Here is a 16776-nt window from a genome sequence, read left to right as displayed (position 1 = left end):
GATCTGGACCCAAAAGTTCAAGCCCTGAGTCTCCTTCCTCACCATGTGACCTCGGGCATCCTTTCTCTTCTCGGGCAAGTCACCTAAGTGTCCAGCTCACTTATCCTCACAGGCTCCTGGCATGTGGTACCCACCTGGCACATGCTGGCAGGTAGAGGAAGGCTGAGGACCGCAGTGGTTCAGAAATGCTAACCGTGCACTTCCCTGAAACAGGCAGTCTACCTTTCAGGCTTTCAGAGCAACCCAGCAGAATTCCTGGCCCCTGCCTGGATGCATCAGTGTTCTCCACGGTATTATCCTGTGAAGCAGCTCCCTTGGATTTGTCACAGGCTCAGGATTCACTCAGGACAGGTGGCTTTGTGCTTTTAAATGTTTCAGCCTCTCTATTGTATGAAATATTTGTAGGCATTTAAACATATGTTTATAAAGCATTTTAATAACCTTAAACATGTTTTTTAAAATAATAGCACTGAGGCATCAGAGTATGAAATTGTTCACGTGAGGTGATGTCAAATGCTCGTAGTCATTTAGGAGGAAATAAAACAAAATATCGGAAGGATGTCTTCTGAGTGGTGGACTTAAGGGTAGTTTTCCTTTCTTTCTGCCTTGCTTCGTGTTCTCTACAATGCATGTGTATTGCCTCTGTGCATTTGGACCCAAGTTTGTGGGAGAGGTGGCCCATCACAATGTGGAATGTTCTGAGTTGTCCTGAGCCCAGCTTCCTATTTCCAGACTTGGCACCGATTTGTCCCACCCAGCTTCCTATTTCCAGACTTGGCACCAATTTGTCCCATAGGGACAAGGGGACCACTGTCTGGCCTCCTCCATCCTCCTGGTCCTTGGTGCCCTCGACCAGCAGTGACTTGGAAGTTGGACCCCAGTCACAGCCTTCAGAGATGCCAGGAGCCCTCACTCCCTCTGTGTCTGAGTCAGCTCAGGGTGCTGTAACAAAAATGCCATAGACTGGGGGATTCAACAGCCAACATTTGTCTCTCCCAGTTCTGGAGGCTGGAAGTCTGAGATCAGGATGCCAGACGGGTCAGGTTCTGGTGACAGCTGCAGAATGCCATCTGCCCTTGCTGTGTCCTCACGTTTCAGAGACAGAAATAGTCTTTCTAGTGTCTTTTTATAAAGGTGCCAATCTCATAAGCGGCTTCACCCTCATGACCACCGGGTCATGTGATGGGTCTAATACCATCACATTGGTGCTTAGGCTTGAACATAAGAATTTGGGGAGGATGCAAACATTCATTCCACAGCATCTTCTTACCTGGGCCCTCTTCCCTTCCTGCCAGCCCCACCTTGCACCACCAGCTGGGGGGCCACCAGCCAGTGTTTCTGTGGGTTCTTTCCTTCTCTTCAATGATTGAGTGAGGGGCACTTTGGGGTAAGATATGAGGTAACAGTGGTCTGGAAGGTCATGACCAGCATCATTGGTGGCCTGCAGACACATCTGCTTGACCCCAGGCTTGCCAGCTGTGCACCAGCCTTATGATGGTGGAGCCTTTGACTGCTTGCCCAGACCCTGGGAAGGAGAATCTGGAGAGTGGAAGACTCTGTCTCACCTCACAAGGGCTCACACTGGTATGAAGGCAGGTCTGGGAGTCCCTTGGTAGGTTAGGAAGGGTGAGAAGCCTATGGAAGGAAGGAAGGAAGGAAGGAAGGAAGGAAGGAAGGAAGGAGAGGGAGAGAGGAAGGGAAGAAGGAAGGAAAAGAAAGAAGAAGGAAGGGAGGGAGGGAGGGAGGGAGGAAGGGACGAAGAGAAAAAGGAAGGAAGGGAGAGAAGAAGGGAGGGAGGAAGGAAGGAAGGAAGGGAGGGAGGGAGGGAGGGAGGGAGAGAAGAAGGGAGGGAGGGAGGGAAGGAGGAAGGAAGGAAGGAAGGAAGGAAGGAAGAGAAGAAGGAAGGAAGGAAGGGAGAGAAGGAAGGGAAAGAGGAAGGAAGGAAGGGAGAAAGGGAGAGAAGGAAGGGAGGGAGGGAGGAAGAAAGGAAGGAAGGGAAAGAGGAAGGAAGGGAGGAAGGAAGGAAGGAAGGGAAAAAGGAAGGAGGGAAGGGAGGGAGGAAGGAAGGGAGAGAAGAAGGTAGGGAGGAAGGTAGGGAGGGAGGAAGGAAGGAAGGGAGGAAGGAAGGGAGAGAAGGGAGGAAGGAAGGAAGGAAGGAAGGAAGGAAGGAAGGAAGGAAGGAAGAGCTGAGGCAGGCTCCCAAGCAGAGATGTGCACAGGGGTAGGGGAGGCAGGCATGGGTTTGTCTGAGAGAGGAGAACCAGGAGGGAAGCGTGGCAGTGACGTGGGTACAGAGTTGGCAGCATGGCTCCCTAGGAATGGACTCTGAGACAGAGATCCAATTGTGGGCATCTTCCTGGGGAACGCCTGCAGGATCACGTCTGTGGGAAGAGTGAGGTATCAAATAGCAATATGGCCACGTTATGGGTCTCAGCAGACCCCACCCAAAGCTCTGGGCTGAACTTTCAGACCTGTGCCCAACTTTGACCAGTGGTTGGCTGTGGCTATTCCCAGGAAAGAGGCATGACTCTGGGCTAGGCAGCGCTCTTTGGCTGAGGGCATTTCCTGGAGAAGGACTCGACTGTGAGCATGGACAACCAACACACTTCATGGCTGGGGGAGCGAGAGCCTCAGTCCTGAAGGGGGATGTCTTTTTGGCATCTGCTGCCCTGGATGTGGGGGAAGGAAGTGGAGTGTTAGGCTTCCTGAGCAGCAGCATTTTCAAAGGCTGGGAGGGAAGCAAGTGTGGTCTGTCCAGAGACCAGTCAGTGTCTGGGTGCCTGGCATGGTGGTGGGCAATGAGGCAGGAGGGGCGAGTAGGAGCCGGTCAGGCAGGGCCAGGCTAGGCTAAAGAGCTAGTCTGAATCCTGCAGCAGCAGGAGCCTGCGGAAGGTTTTGAGAGAAGAGCAGAGGTGAATCCACCATGAATCTTAGGATGCGTGTGCTCCAGCACCTCATACTTCCATTGGGCCCCTTACGATGTCATGTGTTCACATGGTCATGTGTTTTCGTAAAGTTTGCAGAAGTAATTTAACTGTAATCAATTAAGATCACTTCTCTTTGCACATCCCCTTCCCCTCCGATATACTTCTTGCACCGGCAGTAGAGTGGTAATGCGTGCTCTGTGGCTTCGACTAAGGAGAAATTGCATTTGAAGTCTGTTTGCTGGCTTGTGTATGTGGTCTCAGTATCTTTCGTGTCCAGTTAAGTTACTGACTGTAGCTGTCCAGGGGCAGGAATAACGTCTAGAGACACTCTGGCCACCACCACGTCAATTCACTGTGGAATCTGCGTGGTACGCAGCTCATGGCCCTCAGATCATTGCGGAAAAAGTGGCTCAGCTATACCTGAGGGCACAGCGGCTTCCGTATTGGCAACAGTTTATGTTTGCTTCTGAGGTTTATCTTGCAGACGGGCTCCTTTAAACACAGATCCAACTTGGGTGTTTCTTTAAAAAGGCTAAGTGTAACCAGATGGTCTGCTTGTTAAAAAGCTGTCCACGCCTCACAGCATATGGATTTCAAAGTATAAGAGGTGCTAAAATAAATTTTCAGAGACCAGGAGAGAAAGCTGAGTGCAAATGGGATGCAGAAAGTTTATTCAAAACGTTGATGAAGCTTCAATACACCAGTTGAACTGCAACTTTGAAAGTTGTTTTGGAACTCTTCGGTAAAAAAATAAGGGAGAAATTACAGACTTCTGATTTGGACAGATGCATAAAGGTACCATCTTTTGTCATTTTCAAATTTATGTATTAAATAAAATTCAGATAAAAATTAATAGCAGGCAAGAGGAGGAAAAGGAGTAAAGAAATCAGGAGAAGTAATGCCGACTTCAAAAATTTAACTGTAGGGGAACCTGGGTGGCTCAGTCGGTTGAGCGTCCGACTTCAGCTCAGGTCATGATCTCATGGCTCGTGGGTTCGAGCCCCACATTGGGCTCTGTGCTGACAGTGTAGAGCCTGGAGCCTGCTTCCGATTCTGTGTCTCCCTCTCTCTCTGTCCCGTTCACACTGTCGCTTTCTCTCAAAAATAAATAAATGTTAAAAAAAAAATTTTTATCACAAAAATTATTTGTAACAAGAAAAGGTTTCAGATCAAACCCAAAGCAGCCATTCATTAGGAGGAAGAGATAAATATCAAAGGGAAGGAACAGACAGGCTCTTGAAATGTTTGACATTAACTGGATTCAGTTAATGAAGAGGGGTGAGTTTGATGAGCACATTGGAAAAGCATTTAAACTTCTTTCTGATTTGACATGAAATGTTGACAACATCAAAGACAACATGAAGCTCAGAATATTACCCCTGCAATAAGTAAGAATGTCAACAGAACTGTTACTGAGTGTTCCCAATCCAGAGAGCATTTAAAATCAGGCTGAGAGAGAAAACTTGAAATGCCCTGAAATCCACATCAGAAAACAAACTGGATAGCAGTGTCTCCAGATTTGATCATCTCAGTGTTCCCATTACACCACCAATAGCTTATCTAAATTATCAATAATTTAAAAATGAAGGGGAGCTGGGTAGCTCAGTCAGGTAAGTGTCAGGACTCTTGATTTCTGCTCAGGTCACGGTCTCACGGTTCATGACATTGAGCCCCACCTGGGGCTCAGCACTGACAGCACAGAGCCAGTTTGAGATTCTCTCTGTCCCTTTCTCTCTGCCCCTCCCCACCTCAAAATAAATAAATAAACTTTAAAAAAAATGAAGAAAATATTTCCCTCAACCTGTTCAAACCAGGATTAGCAAGCTGTCACACACAGACCCATGCTTCCTGCCACCTGGTTTCCTCCCCTCCCCCACCAACAGCTTCATTAAGATGTGATTCACATTTAAAATCACCAGTTCGTGGTTTTCAGTATATTCACAGAGTTGTGCAACTATCACCATGATCAAATTTTAGAATATTGTTGTCACTCCCCAAAGAAGCCGCGTACTGGTTAGCAGTCTCTCTGGGTCAATCCTCTCCACTCAGCCTCCACCACAGTCCTGAACAATCACTAATCTACTTTCTGTCTCTGTAGATTTGCCTCTTCGGGACATTTCTTATAAATGGACTCATATAATATGTGTCCTTTGTTCCTGGCTTTCTTTAATAGTATAGCATTCCTAAGACTCATCCGCGTTGTAGCATCTATCTATGTTGTAGTGTGTGTCCATACTTTATTCCTTTTAGTGGCTAATAATCCATTGTGGAGATAACACTGTGTTTTATTTATCCATTTATCATTCGATGGGCATCTGAATTGTTTCTGCTTTTCAGCTCTTATGAGAGATGCTGCTATGAACGTTCCTGTATGAGTTATGGGTAGATGCGTCGCTTTTCTTGGATACGTACCTGGGAGTGGAATTGTTGAATCTTACCACAGCTCTCTGTCTCACGTTTTGCAAAACTGCCAGACCAGTTCCCAAAGCAGCTGCACTTTTTTTACATTTGAGCTAGCATTGTTGTGAGGGTTTTGATTTCTCCACATCCTCCCTGGAACTTGTTGTACTCTGTGTTTTTCTTGGATGTGGATGTGAAGTGTTACTTTGTTGTGGTTTTTTGTTTTGTTTTGTTTTGTTTTTTAGAGAGAAAGAGAGCATGTGCATGCTTGCATGAGTGGGGAAGGGGCAGAGGGAGAGAGAGAGCGAGAGAGAGGGAATACCAAGCAGGCTCCACACTCAGCACAGAGCCTGATGCAGGGCTCCAACCCACAAACCATGAGATCATGACCTAAGCCGAAATCAAGAGTCAGACACTTGACGGACTGAGCCACCCAGGCACCCCCTTACTGTGGTTTTGATTTCTCTAGTGATGTTGAGCATCTTTTCACCATGTGCTTAGTGGCTGTTCATATATATATATATATACACACACAAACATACACACACATATATGTGTGTGTTTCTTTTGGGGGGATAGATGTCTGTTCATTTCCTCTGCATATTTTCTAATTGAGTTATTCATCTTTCTATTATTGAGTTATAGGAGTTCTTTATATATTCTGGATACAAGTCCCATACTGGGGTTATCAGATGGATCATTTGCAAGCATTTTCTCCCATTTTGTGGGTTGTCTTTACAATTTCATGACAGTATCATTTGATGCACAAAAGGTTTCAATATTGGTGAGGTCCAATGTATCGGTTTTTTTTTCTTTTGTTGCCTGTGCTTCTAGCGTTGTATCTAAGAAATCATTGCCGTTAGGTCAAGAAGATGTATTTCTGTGTTGTATTTGGAGTATAGTCCTCACATTTAGGTTTATGATCCATTTTCAGCTGATTTTTTTGTGTGAGGTGTGAGATAGGGATCCAATTTCATCCTTCTCTGCGTGTGGATTTCCAGTCATCTCAGCACCATTATCAAAGAGACTTTTCTCTTTCCATTGAATCATCTTGTCATCCTTGTTGAAAACCAACTGACCACATGTAAGGGCTCATTTCTGGAGTATGCATTCTGTTGCATCAATAGATTTGTCTTTCCTTATGGGAGGGGCACATGGTCTTGATTACTGTAGTTTTGTATTAAGCTTTGAAGTAGGGAAGCATGAGTCATCCTACTTTGTTCTTTTTCTTTTTTTTCCTAAAGATTTATTTATTTTTGAGAGAGAAGAGTACAAGTGGGGAAGGGATAGAGGGTGGCAGGTACAGAAGATCTGAAGCAGGCTCCACACCGATAGCAGTGAACCCAATGCGGGGCTCAAACTCATGAGCCGTGAGATCATGACCTGAGCCAAGTCTGATGCTCAACTGACTGAGCCACCCAGTTGCCCCTACTTTGTTCTTTTTCAAGATTGTTCTGGCTGTTACCAGTCCTTTGAGCTGTCAGAATGGCTAGAACCAAAAAAAATAAAGAAATAACAAGTGTTGGTGAGGATGTCCATGTCAATTTTAGGAGCAGTTTCTCAATTTCTGCAAAACTCCAGTAGGGATTTTGATAGGATTACATTGAATCTAGAGTGTCGACATACTAACAGCCTGACCGTAAAATGGGATGTCTTTCTTTTTATTTGGATCTTTATTTCAACAGTGTTTTGTAGTTTTCAGTGTACATATTTTGCACTTCTTTGACTCCATTTATTACTAAGGTTTTTTCTTCTTTTTGGTGCTATTGTAGATAGATTTTCAGTTTTGCATTCAGTTTATTCATAGAATAAAATTCACGGAAATAACAATTGATTTTTCTATATGGATCTTGTGCCCTGCCATCTCACTGAATTTCTTTATTGGATCTAATAGTTTTTTAGCAGATTCTTTAGGAGTTTATATAAGATCATGTCATCTGCAAGTAGAGATAGTTTTACTTCTTCCGTTCCAGTCTGGATGTCTTTTGTTTCTTTTTCTTGGCCACTTGTCCTGGCGAGAACTTCCAGTACAATATTGATTAGAAGTCTTTTTTTTTTTATTTTATTTTTTATAATTTACATCCAAATTAGCTAGCATATAGTGCAACAATGATTTCAGGAGTAGATTCCTTAGTGCCCCTTACCCATTTAGCCCATCTCCCCTCCCACAACCCCTCCAGTAACCCTCTTTTGTTCTCCATATCTAAGAGTCTCTTATGTTTTGTTCCCCTCCCTGTTTTCACATTATTTTTGCTTCCCTTCCCTTATATTCATCTGTTTGGTCTCTTAAAGTCCTCATGTGAGTGAAGTCATATATTTGTATTTCCCTGACTGACTAATTTCACTTAGCACGATACCCTCCAGTTCCATCCACATAGTTGTGAAAGGCAAGATTTCATTCTTTTTGATTTCCAAGTAATACTCCATTGTGTGTGTGTGTGTGTGTGTGTGTGTGTGTGTGTGTGTGTATATATATATATATATATATATATATATATATACCACATCTTCTTTATCCATTCATCCATTGATGGACATTTGGGCCCTTTCCATGCTTTGGCTGTTGTTGATAGTGCTGTATAACATTGGGGTGCATGTGTCCCTTCGAAACATCATACCTGTATCCCTTGGATAAATACCTAGTAGTGCAATTGCTGGGTCACAGGGTAGTTCTATTTTCAGTTTTATGAGGAACCTCCATACTGGTTTCCAGAGTGGCTGCACCAGCTTGCATTCCCATACCTACATCTCTCCTACCAACCAACGTGCCAGTGGTAAATTCCCATAGAAGTCTTGTTCCTGATCACAGGGAAAGCATTCATCCCTTCATGATTAAGCATGATGTTAGCTGTGTGTATTTCCTCGATGTCCTTTATCAGATTGAGGAAATTCTCTTCTGCTCCTTGTCCAGTGTGTGTGTGTGTGTGTGTGTGTGTGTGTGTGTGTGTGTTTTCAGGAAAGGATGTTGGATATTGCCAGATTACTTTTTTTGAGTCTTGCAGCAATCATACAGTTTGTTCTTTATTCTGTTAATATGGTTTATTACATTTATTTTCAGATGTTAAACCTGCGTTCCTGGGTAAACGTCACTTGGTCATGGTGTATAATCTTTTAATATGATGTTAGATTTGGTTTGCTAGGGTTTTGTTGAGGATTTTTCCATCTGTTTTCATAAGGGATAAAGGTCTTTGTCTGATTTTGGTATCAGACTAATGCTAGCCTCAGAGAATGAATAGGGAAATTTCTTCCTCTTCTATATTTTGGAAGAGTTTTTAAAGGATTGGTATTAATTTTTCTTTAAATGTTTCACCAGAGAAACCATCTGGGATTGGGCTATAATTTGTGGGAAGTTTTAAATCACTAATTTAACCTCTTTGCTTGTTATTCATCTGTTCTGATTTTCTATATCTTATTAAGTTGGTTTTGGTAGTCTGTGTTTCTTCTAGAAACTTCTAGAATTTAAATTATTCTTTGGTGCCATTTGCTTTCAGCCTGAATAACTTCCTTTAGTATTTTCTTACGAGGCATCTTGCTAGCAACGAAATCTCCCTGTTGCTGTTTGTGTGGGAATATTTTTTTCACCTTTATTGTTGAGAGCTAATTTTACTGGTCATCCTTGATTAACACCACTGCCTCTGGCCTTCATTATTTTGTTTTTAATATTTTTAAATTTTTTAATGTTTATTTATTTATGAGAGAGACAGAGTGTGAGTGTGGGAGGGGCAGAGAGAGAGGGAAACACAGAAACCGAAGCAGGCTCCAGGCTCAAAGCGGTCAGCACAGAGCCCCACGTGGGGCTCGAACTCACAGACTGCGAGATCATGACCTGAGCTGAAGTGGGACGCTCAACCAACTGAGCCACCCAGGCACCTCTAGTAGACATTCGTGAATAAACTTCTCTATTTGTTGTATCGACTTTAGAACAATTTCCAGATACTTTGAGTGGTTGTTAAAAAACAAAAAAGGATTTTCACCAGTTACGTGGTTATCCTACTGAGGAGAGAGTTCACCCGGCTCCTCACAGGTCCACTGTAGATGTTTCTGTTTGCTGCCTGTTTTTGTAAACAGAGTTTTATCGGAACACAGTGCATTCACTTATCTGTTGTCGGTAGCCGTGTTCATGCCCCAGTGGCAGAGCTGAGTAGTTGCAACTGAAATCATGCAGCCAAAGTAGCTACTGGCCCTCACGGAAAAAGTGTGCTGAGGCATGCTGTGTTATCTTTCTATTCTCAATACGGAAAACAGTTCCACTACAAAATGACATCTTGAAACTGGATGACAGCCGGGGTGCCCGGGGGTCTGTTCGGCTCCTGTTCGTGAACCTGCGGTCCAGGTGTCCTGTGAGGAGGAAATGGACGAGTGTACCGTCAGAATTTCAGGAAAAGGAGGCGCCTGGGTGTTGGTTAAGTGTCCGCCTCTTGGTTTTAGCTCAGTTCGTGATCTCATGGTTTCCAGAGTTCGAGCCCCGCATGGGGCTCTGTCATGGGGCTCTGTGCTGGCAACGCAGAGCCTGCTTAGGATTCTCTCCCTCCCTTGCTCTTTGCCCCTCCCCCACTCACACACACTGTTTCCGTCTCTCTCAAAAAAAAAAAATACTAAAAAGAATTGCAGGAAAAGTTATGAAAAGTTGTGACAGTCAGTGAATCTGAAAAAAAATCATTGTTCTCTGCTTCCGGTTGTTTGTGGTACTGGACCCTTTTAACTTTTTAACTTTTTGTGATGGCTTTTCTTATCCTAAGTCAGTATTCCATTTCCTATCTGATTTAGTATTTTAAATTTTGTAATCTTTTTTCCTGAAATGGCCCTGAATTACATAAGCGTCTTCCCCGTGGCAGGCTGGGGAGCGGTGTGACCAGATTCATGCTGTGGATTTGTGTTCCCTGGGCTCAAGTGTTCTACTCACTGTATTCCTGAATTTTTAGCGTGTCAGCTTGTCAACTGACCTTCATTTCCATTATATGTCCTTGAAGTTGCCTTTTGTACGTAAACAAGTAGATCCTGTATGTCTCTGGAGTCACTGGCTTGACCTGCCGGTTGCATCTTTATGAAAGGGCCTGGTGTGGGCTTTACCTGGGGACATGGTGTGGGGCAGGCTCTGGCGGAGGGGACAGCAGGCTGGACAGGATGTTGAGGATGGCTGGGAGACCAAGGCGGTGGTCAGGGGGGAGGAGGGTGTCTTTCACCTCGCTGCACCTCCTGATGGGGCTCTGACTTTCTAGGGCGAGTAGGGTCTGCTCTCTCTCAGAACCTCTAGAGCCAAACCAATCTCAAAGGAACTGCAGGTAGAAAGGTATGGGGTGTCTGAGTGGCCCTGGAGTGGTGGGTCATAGGAGTGACCTTCTTTCTTTCAGCACTGCTTTAAAGGACACTGCATCTGGCTGACGCCTGACATTCTCAAACGAGATGGCAACTGGGGCGCCTGGAGTCCGTTCGGCTCCTGCTCACGCACCTGCGGCACAGGTGTGAAGTTCAGGACCCGCCAGTGTGACAACCCACAGTGAGTTGGCCGCGCTGTTTCGCGCCTTCCCGTGTGGTAGCTGAGGTCCCCAAGACCCCTCCCTGGCTGACCCTGTCCTGCAGGGTTCCTATGGCTGCACACCACTTGTGCAGAGGGTGTCCTCCTCACCGTTCATGGGACAAAGCAGAGACTCCTAGAGGGGAAGGTCATGCAGCCTGCAGTGGCCGAGCCAGGCCTAGAGGCTTGGAAACCTGGTCTCCAATTCTCTGGCCTGGGGCCATTCCCCCAACCTGGCCCACACCCTCTTCTAGACACCAGCTTCCTCTGCCCTTCTTGGTCAAGGGCATGGAGTAAGGTATCATAGAGACAGGGAAATGGGCATAAGGAGGAGGGCCCTCATGGGCTCCAGGATGCTGGGAGCCTGAGCAGGGGAGCCGCTGTCTGCAGTCAGGCAAGAGGCAAAGTCAGGGACATGCCATTGCAGGCATGTATGGTGCAGATCACCTAGAGAGGCTGCCCCTGGGGTCTGCCAGCTCCCACTCCCAAACGGGCTCCTCCTCCTGCCTCCCATGCAGACCCAAGGCCCTGTGCTGTGTTGTCCTCCCCCAGGGTCCTTGAATCTCCCCTGTTATACCCCCACTCTGTGAAGATCTCTCAGGTCTGTGCCCTTCCTTATTCACGCCCTCCTCCACCTTTCCTCACCCATGGTGATGTGCCCATGGGCCCCTGCAACTCTGTGAGGCTCGGGGTGCATCAGTGAGCCCCGGGCCTCAGACAGCCTACCTTGTAGGTGTATTGTGGGTGCACGTGCAGTAATGTGGGCTGAATCCCGCCCCCCTCCACGTAGACAACAGTTCACTCAGGTTTCCGTCTTCCCAGGGAGGCCCTGCTGCTGCCAGGGGACATGTGGCTTTTGTCTCTTTCTTTGGCCTTTTCAGTATTTTAAAGATCTCAATTCTCCTGAAAATACAACAAATCTGGAATTTCACGTAAAAAAAAAGAAAGAGAATCTTATTTCCAGCTTTCAGACTTTCAAAGCTTCCAGCTTTCATTGCAACACCAGGCCCAACTACAGGCTAGCGGTGAATGGCTTCCAGAGCATCCAGACCCAGCCATCTTCACTCACGTCCTCCACCCACCTGGACCCCCTCGATGTTTGGGGGTGGGCCCCAAACCCTAAGCCTGAGTCCTAGGCTCATCACCCTTCTCTGGGTTCCACCATGGTCTCAGCAGGAATTGCATATGACTTTATGTACATCTGTGTTTTTCTCAGGGGCAGGTGTTTGGCTTCACATCATCTTCTCAAAGGAGCCTGTGACCCCCAAATCTAAGCCCTGCAGGTCTCTGAGGCCCGTCTAGACCCTGGTCTCTGCAGCATTTCTGGTTGCTCTGGTTGGCCAGGCCCTGAATTGGCTCCTGGGGTGCCCGAGGGGGCCAGCAATCTAGGCTCTGGGGAGAGGGGTCAAGTCCACATTGGTCAGGAAGGGACCCACGACCTGGAGTCCAGCATTGGAAAAGCCCAAACCTCAGGGTCACCTGTGCTTAGGGCCAGGCACTCCAGCTGGTGCTTCATGCTTCTGACTAGCTCCTACCCAAGGGCTTCAGGCCCCATCCTGGTCAGGTGCAAAGTACCCTATCCCCAGCTCCTTTCAAGCACCCCTGGGGCTACTATACCTGCCTCGGGATGAGATTCAAGATTGACAAGACAGGAAGTTAGAACCTCAGAGGCCCTGGGGTGCTGGGTGAGGACAGCAAAGTTCCTGTCCCCTGGCACGGCCCTGGGGGGAGCTCACACAGGCTCAAGGCTGGGGAGGGGGGCTCCACGTTCTGTCTTTCTCCATCTGGGCACTCGAGGAAATTTTTACCCCTCTGGCTGCCCCAGCCTCCTTGGTGGCAGCAAAGGACAGGGCAGCAGTGACAGGAGCTGTCTTCTCACACAAGCTATCATGCCCGGAGATTAGCCAACCCCTGCCTGGTGCCGACATTCCCTCCACATCAGTGACTGTCAGACAGTGTGGATGCCTCGGCAGGAACTATGAAAACTGTTTACATCACCATCAGTGGGGGACCCGGGTAGCTGCGGGGGGCCAGAGTACCTCAGAGCCCCTGGGCTCCACACAGCCTGTTTGTCAGCACCTCAGATGGGCCCCACAGGCCTCCCTTTCATGCATTCTCCAGAGGGTGACTGTCTGTCCTCATGGCTCCCTGCGCTGCTTCACAGCCTTTCCTAAATACTGGGGCCAGCGTGAAGACACCTGCACAGTTCACAGCCAGCCTTGCTCGCTGGACCCAGTCCCTCTCTGTCACCGGCTCTCCCCACTTTGTGACTGCAAAACCACAGGCAGTCTAGCATCTGACTCTTTGCTTGGTCTTCCTCCCCGACCACCCCTGAATTCTCCAGCTCACTTTCTGGTTCAAAGTTAGTGTCGGTTTCCATTGGAGTCAGTAGGCCTCCTTCTTGCTGTTTCCCAGACAGTCGCTGGGAACTGGCTTCCCACACCTGCACCCCCTCCCGGTGATGCCCTCATTGGTGTCCTTCTCTGCGGTCCCATCAGTGGCCCTGGTGTGAATCTCAGAGCTGCTCCTCCTTTTCACCCTCCCCATCCAACACTGAGGTTTCTTCTCTCCCCACACATTTCTTGTATCATTCTTTCCATGGACTTTCCTCCAGAACGTGGCACGCGAGGAGGGCCCTAGGGGAGTCCCTTTTGTTGTTCACTCTGCTGTGCTGCACGTGGCTGCACTTACCACCCCGCCACATGCACAGAGCATGACCTTTGCCCGAGTCTCAGGTAGGACCTCGGGTCCTGCCACACCTGGCAGATGGCAGCTCTGAGGCCCCCAGCTCCTCTGGGGGTGCGGTCTGCCCCACTCCATCGCCCCGCCTGCCAGAGGCACCTGCTGGCCCACAGCCAGAGCCTTTTCTGATCTTTGCCATGCGTGGGGCCAGGCTCTGTGGATGAGCACTGCTTAGAGTCTCTGAGGTGGAAGAAAGCCAGTGAACCCAGTGTCCACTGCATGCCTGACCCTTGTTGAGAACTCGTGCGCGATTGTGCGGTTTCAGATTCTCTGGTTTCGTGCGCGATTCTGCCCGGCTGTGAAGGAGACTCCCCCAGCTCTTCCATCTTGAGATTAATGTCCCAGTAATGGCAGAACCTAAATAGCCAGTCAACATCCCACTGTTGGTGCATAGTCATGGTGACAGGAGCTGGGGGGTGGGAGGGCGCCCTGGGGCCCAGCTAATGCTCCTGCGACAGGGCAGGGCTGGGTCCCGTCACTCTGTGGAGCTGCCCCCCCACACACACACACACCTGAGACTCTACCTCTCCTCCTGGTGGCACCGAGCTGCAAGGCTTTCACTTTCTTTTCCAGCCCAGCCAATGGGGGTCGCACCTGCTCTGGCCTTGGCTATGACTTCCAGCTGTGCAACCCCCAGGACTGCCCTGACACCCTGGCTGACTTCCGCGAGGAGCAGTGCCGCCAGTGGGACCTGTACTTCGAGCACGGTGACGCCCAGCACCACTGGCTGCCCCACGAGCACCGGGATGGTGAGCCCCCAGAGACAGGGCCAGCGGGTGCTCAGCTGCTGGGTCCGGGGCACTGGTGGGGCACAGCTCACACCGTCCTGTGCTGCTCATCAGCGGAGGCTATCAGCGGAGCCCACCCTGACTGCCGTAGCTGCCAGGGCCAGTCCTGGCATTTTAAACTTACAGCTCCAGTTCCTTCTGGGCCTTGGGCTGGGGTGGGTGGGCGGCGGACACAGGCCTGCTGTGCTCTCTCCATCACCCGTGTGTGTGTTACCCCAGCCCAGCGCCTGCCACAGGCCCAATTCGTACAGTCCAGAGAGTGGGTGCCAGAGCAGACATGGTCCCCCTCTTGGAGGGGGCATGCAGTCTGGAGGGAAAGGCTGTCAGAGTCTCTGGGATCAACGCCAACATCAACCTGGCTCTGTTGGGAAAAGGTCTTCCCAAGTGCAATAGCCCAGGGTCAAAGGCCCCAAAACAGACACACCAGGGGGGTGGAAGCCACCTGCCTCCTTTCGCTTTCTGCCCCAGTCCCAGGGGCAGAATCCTAAGACCCTCGAGGGAGCTTCTCCCTTGCATGGTGCTTCTCTTGAGCAAACCTGGGAGGAAAGCAAGGGGTGCAGCCAGCCTGCCTCGCCAACACCCCACTGCTTCCCTTCCAGCCAAGGAGAGATGTCACCTCTACTGCCAGTCCAAGGAGACCGGGGAGGTGGTGTCCATGAAGCGTATGGTGCACGATGGGACACGCTGCTCCTACAAGGACGCCTTCAGCCTCTGTGTGCGTGGGGAGTGCAAGGTGAGGGCCGTGAGGCCAGCGGGGGGTGGGCATAGCTCAGGGTGTCAGCTTTGTGGGGTTATTGGGTGGTCTGAGGCTAAGCGTGCATAGTGTCAGAATCAGCACCTGGAACAAGGCACATCCTGGAGGTAAGACTGAGTAGGCACAACTGATTGTAGGGTCACAGAGGCTGACTTCCTTCTTGTCTTGCTGGGAGATGAGATCTGCAAAGAAATCTCCAGCAGAAAGCTTGGTGGAATACCACAGGCACCCCAGCCAAAGGGGGTGAGGCCAGAAGAGCAAGGAGGTGGGGTATGGGGCCACTGGACCTGTGCCCAGGGCTTCTCTCCACCCACATGGCACCTTAGCCCACTGGAAAGGAGGCTCCTGTCTGATGCAACGGCTGGGCAGCCAGGCTTCACAGTCTGCTCAGGTGGTGAAGCCAAATCCTGAGAAACAAAAAACAGTGTCTCCTTAATTCCCACAGGGTTTTCATTAATGGAGGTGACTGAGTGACCCACAGAGAGGTCAATGCCTTTGAGGAAGAGTGTGTTACTTATGTTTCCTGAGGGAAACTATGCAGGGCCACATGGGGAAGCACCAGATTTGATCAGGAGGTAGAAGGGAGTGGGGGGCAGCTTAAGCCAGAGCTTTTACTGGCACTTCCTTGGGAGAGGCAAGACAGAGCAGGAGAGACAGTTGAGGATTAGTTAGTATGAATAATCCAGGTAGGTTCCGGGCTGTAGGGGTGGTCCCTAGTTTCCTGGTACCTGGTCTTAGGATGATTTCAGGCAGGGGAAGGATCAGCTTGGTGCGTGAGAGGCAGATAAAGGGAGTGATTGCTGGATTGTCGGTTTACCTATGAAAGGCGTGCCCCCACACCAGCCCTTTGCTGTTTCCAAGAATCAGCGTGAGGGAGGGGCAGCCTCTTCCGAGCCAGCATGTTCTTAAAGATGTCAGAGCACAGTTAGAAGAATTTCAGAAACATGACTAACATGAGCCGTAAGCATCATGCACAATCGAAGAACAGACTTAAGTATTTCATCGATTAATGGAGATTTTGAAGGAATAACAGTAGGATGATAGATTTTTGCATCACTTGAAATATATATATGTCCACATATGTATATGGTCATATTGCAAATGTTAGAAAACAAAGGAGACAGAAGGACTGGAACCACACAAAAGTTGTGGGCAGTAGTAAGATGAAATACCGAGTCCTCACGATACATGGGGATGTGCAACCCTTCTTCTGAAAGAATCTCATACTGGGTCAAAAATAATATCCAAGTGGATGCTGTTAATTAGGGAATATCCAAACGCAATGACTCAGGAAGGTGGAAAGTGAAATGACAGCAGAAGACGTGTCAGGAGAATAAAGATGTACACGCGTGCGCGCACACACACACACACACACACACACACGGAGCATGGAATGAAAAAGGTATCAAGGATTAAGCGAGGCCCATGGGGTCATTTTGTTTTGATAAAGGGCATAGGCTGCTACCCTGAGAAAGTAATAGCATGCTACCGAATATGTCACCCAAAAATGGCACTGAGAGAGGCAGAGATTGAATTAGCTAACATCTTTCCTGATCTGATGACTCACACATAGGATTTCATCACAGATGGGGAGGGAGGAAACAGCACCTCGTTAGCTCTGCACCCCTCCCTGTGTGACAGATACCCCAG

The 16776-nt window shown here is 48.6% G+C and overlaps 1 protein-coding gene across 1 annotated transcript in view; it reads left to right on the top strand.

Moving 5' to 3' along the window:
* ADAMTS2 (ADAM metallopeptidase with thrombospondin type 1 motif 2) overlaps positions 1 to 16776 on the top strand; it is a 247565-nt gene that overhangs the window by 203032 nt on the left and 27757 nt on the right. Inside the window, exons 11-13 of the mRNA XM_025924101.2 lie at positions 10679 to 10824; positions 14158 to 14333; positions 14972 to 15105. Of these exons, the coding sequence (XP_025779886.1) occupies positions 10679 to 10824; positions 14158 to 14333; positions 14972 to 15105 (456 nt within the window). The remainder of the gene's footprint in view (positions 1 to 10678; positions 10825 to 14157; positions 14334 to 14971; positions 15106 to 16776) is intronic.

This window comes from Puma concolor, chromosome A1 (genome assembly GCF_028749965.1).
Source record: "Puma concolor isolate L17-30 chromosome A1, mPumCon1.1.hap2, whole genome shotgun sequence".
NCBI classification, from domain to species: Eukaryota; Metazoa; Chordata; class Mammalia; order Carnivora; family Felidae; genus Puma; species Puma concolor.
Note: the sequence above shows the minus strand (reverse complement) of the source record. Positions and strands in the feature narration are given on the sequence as shown.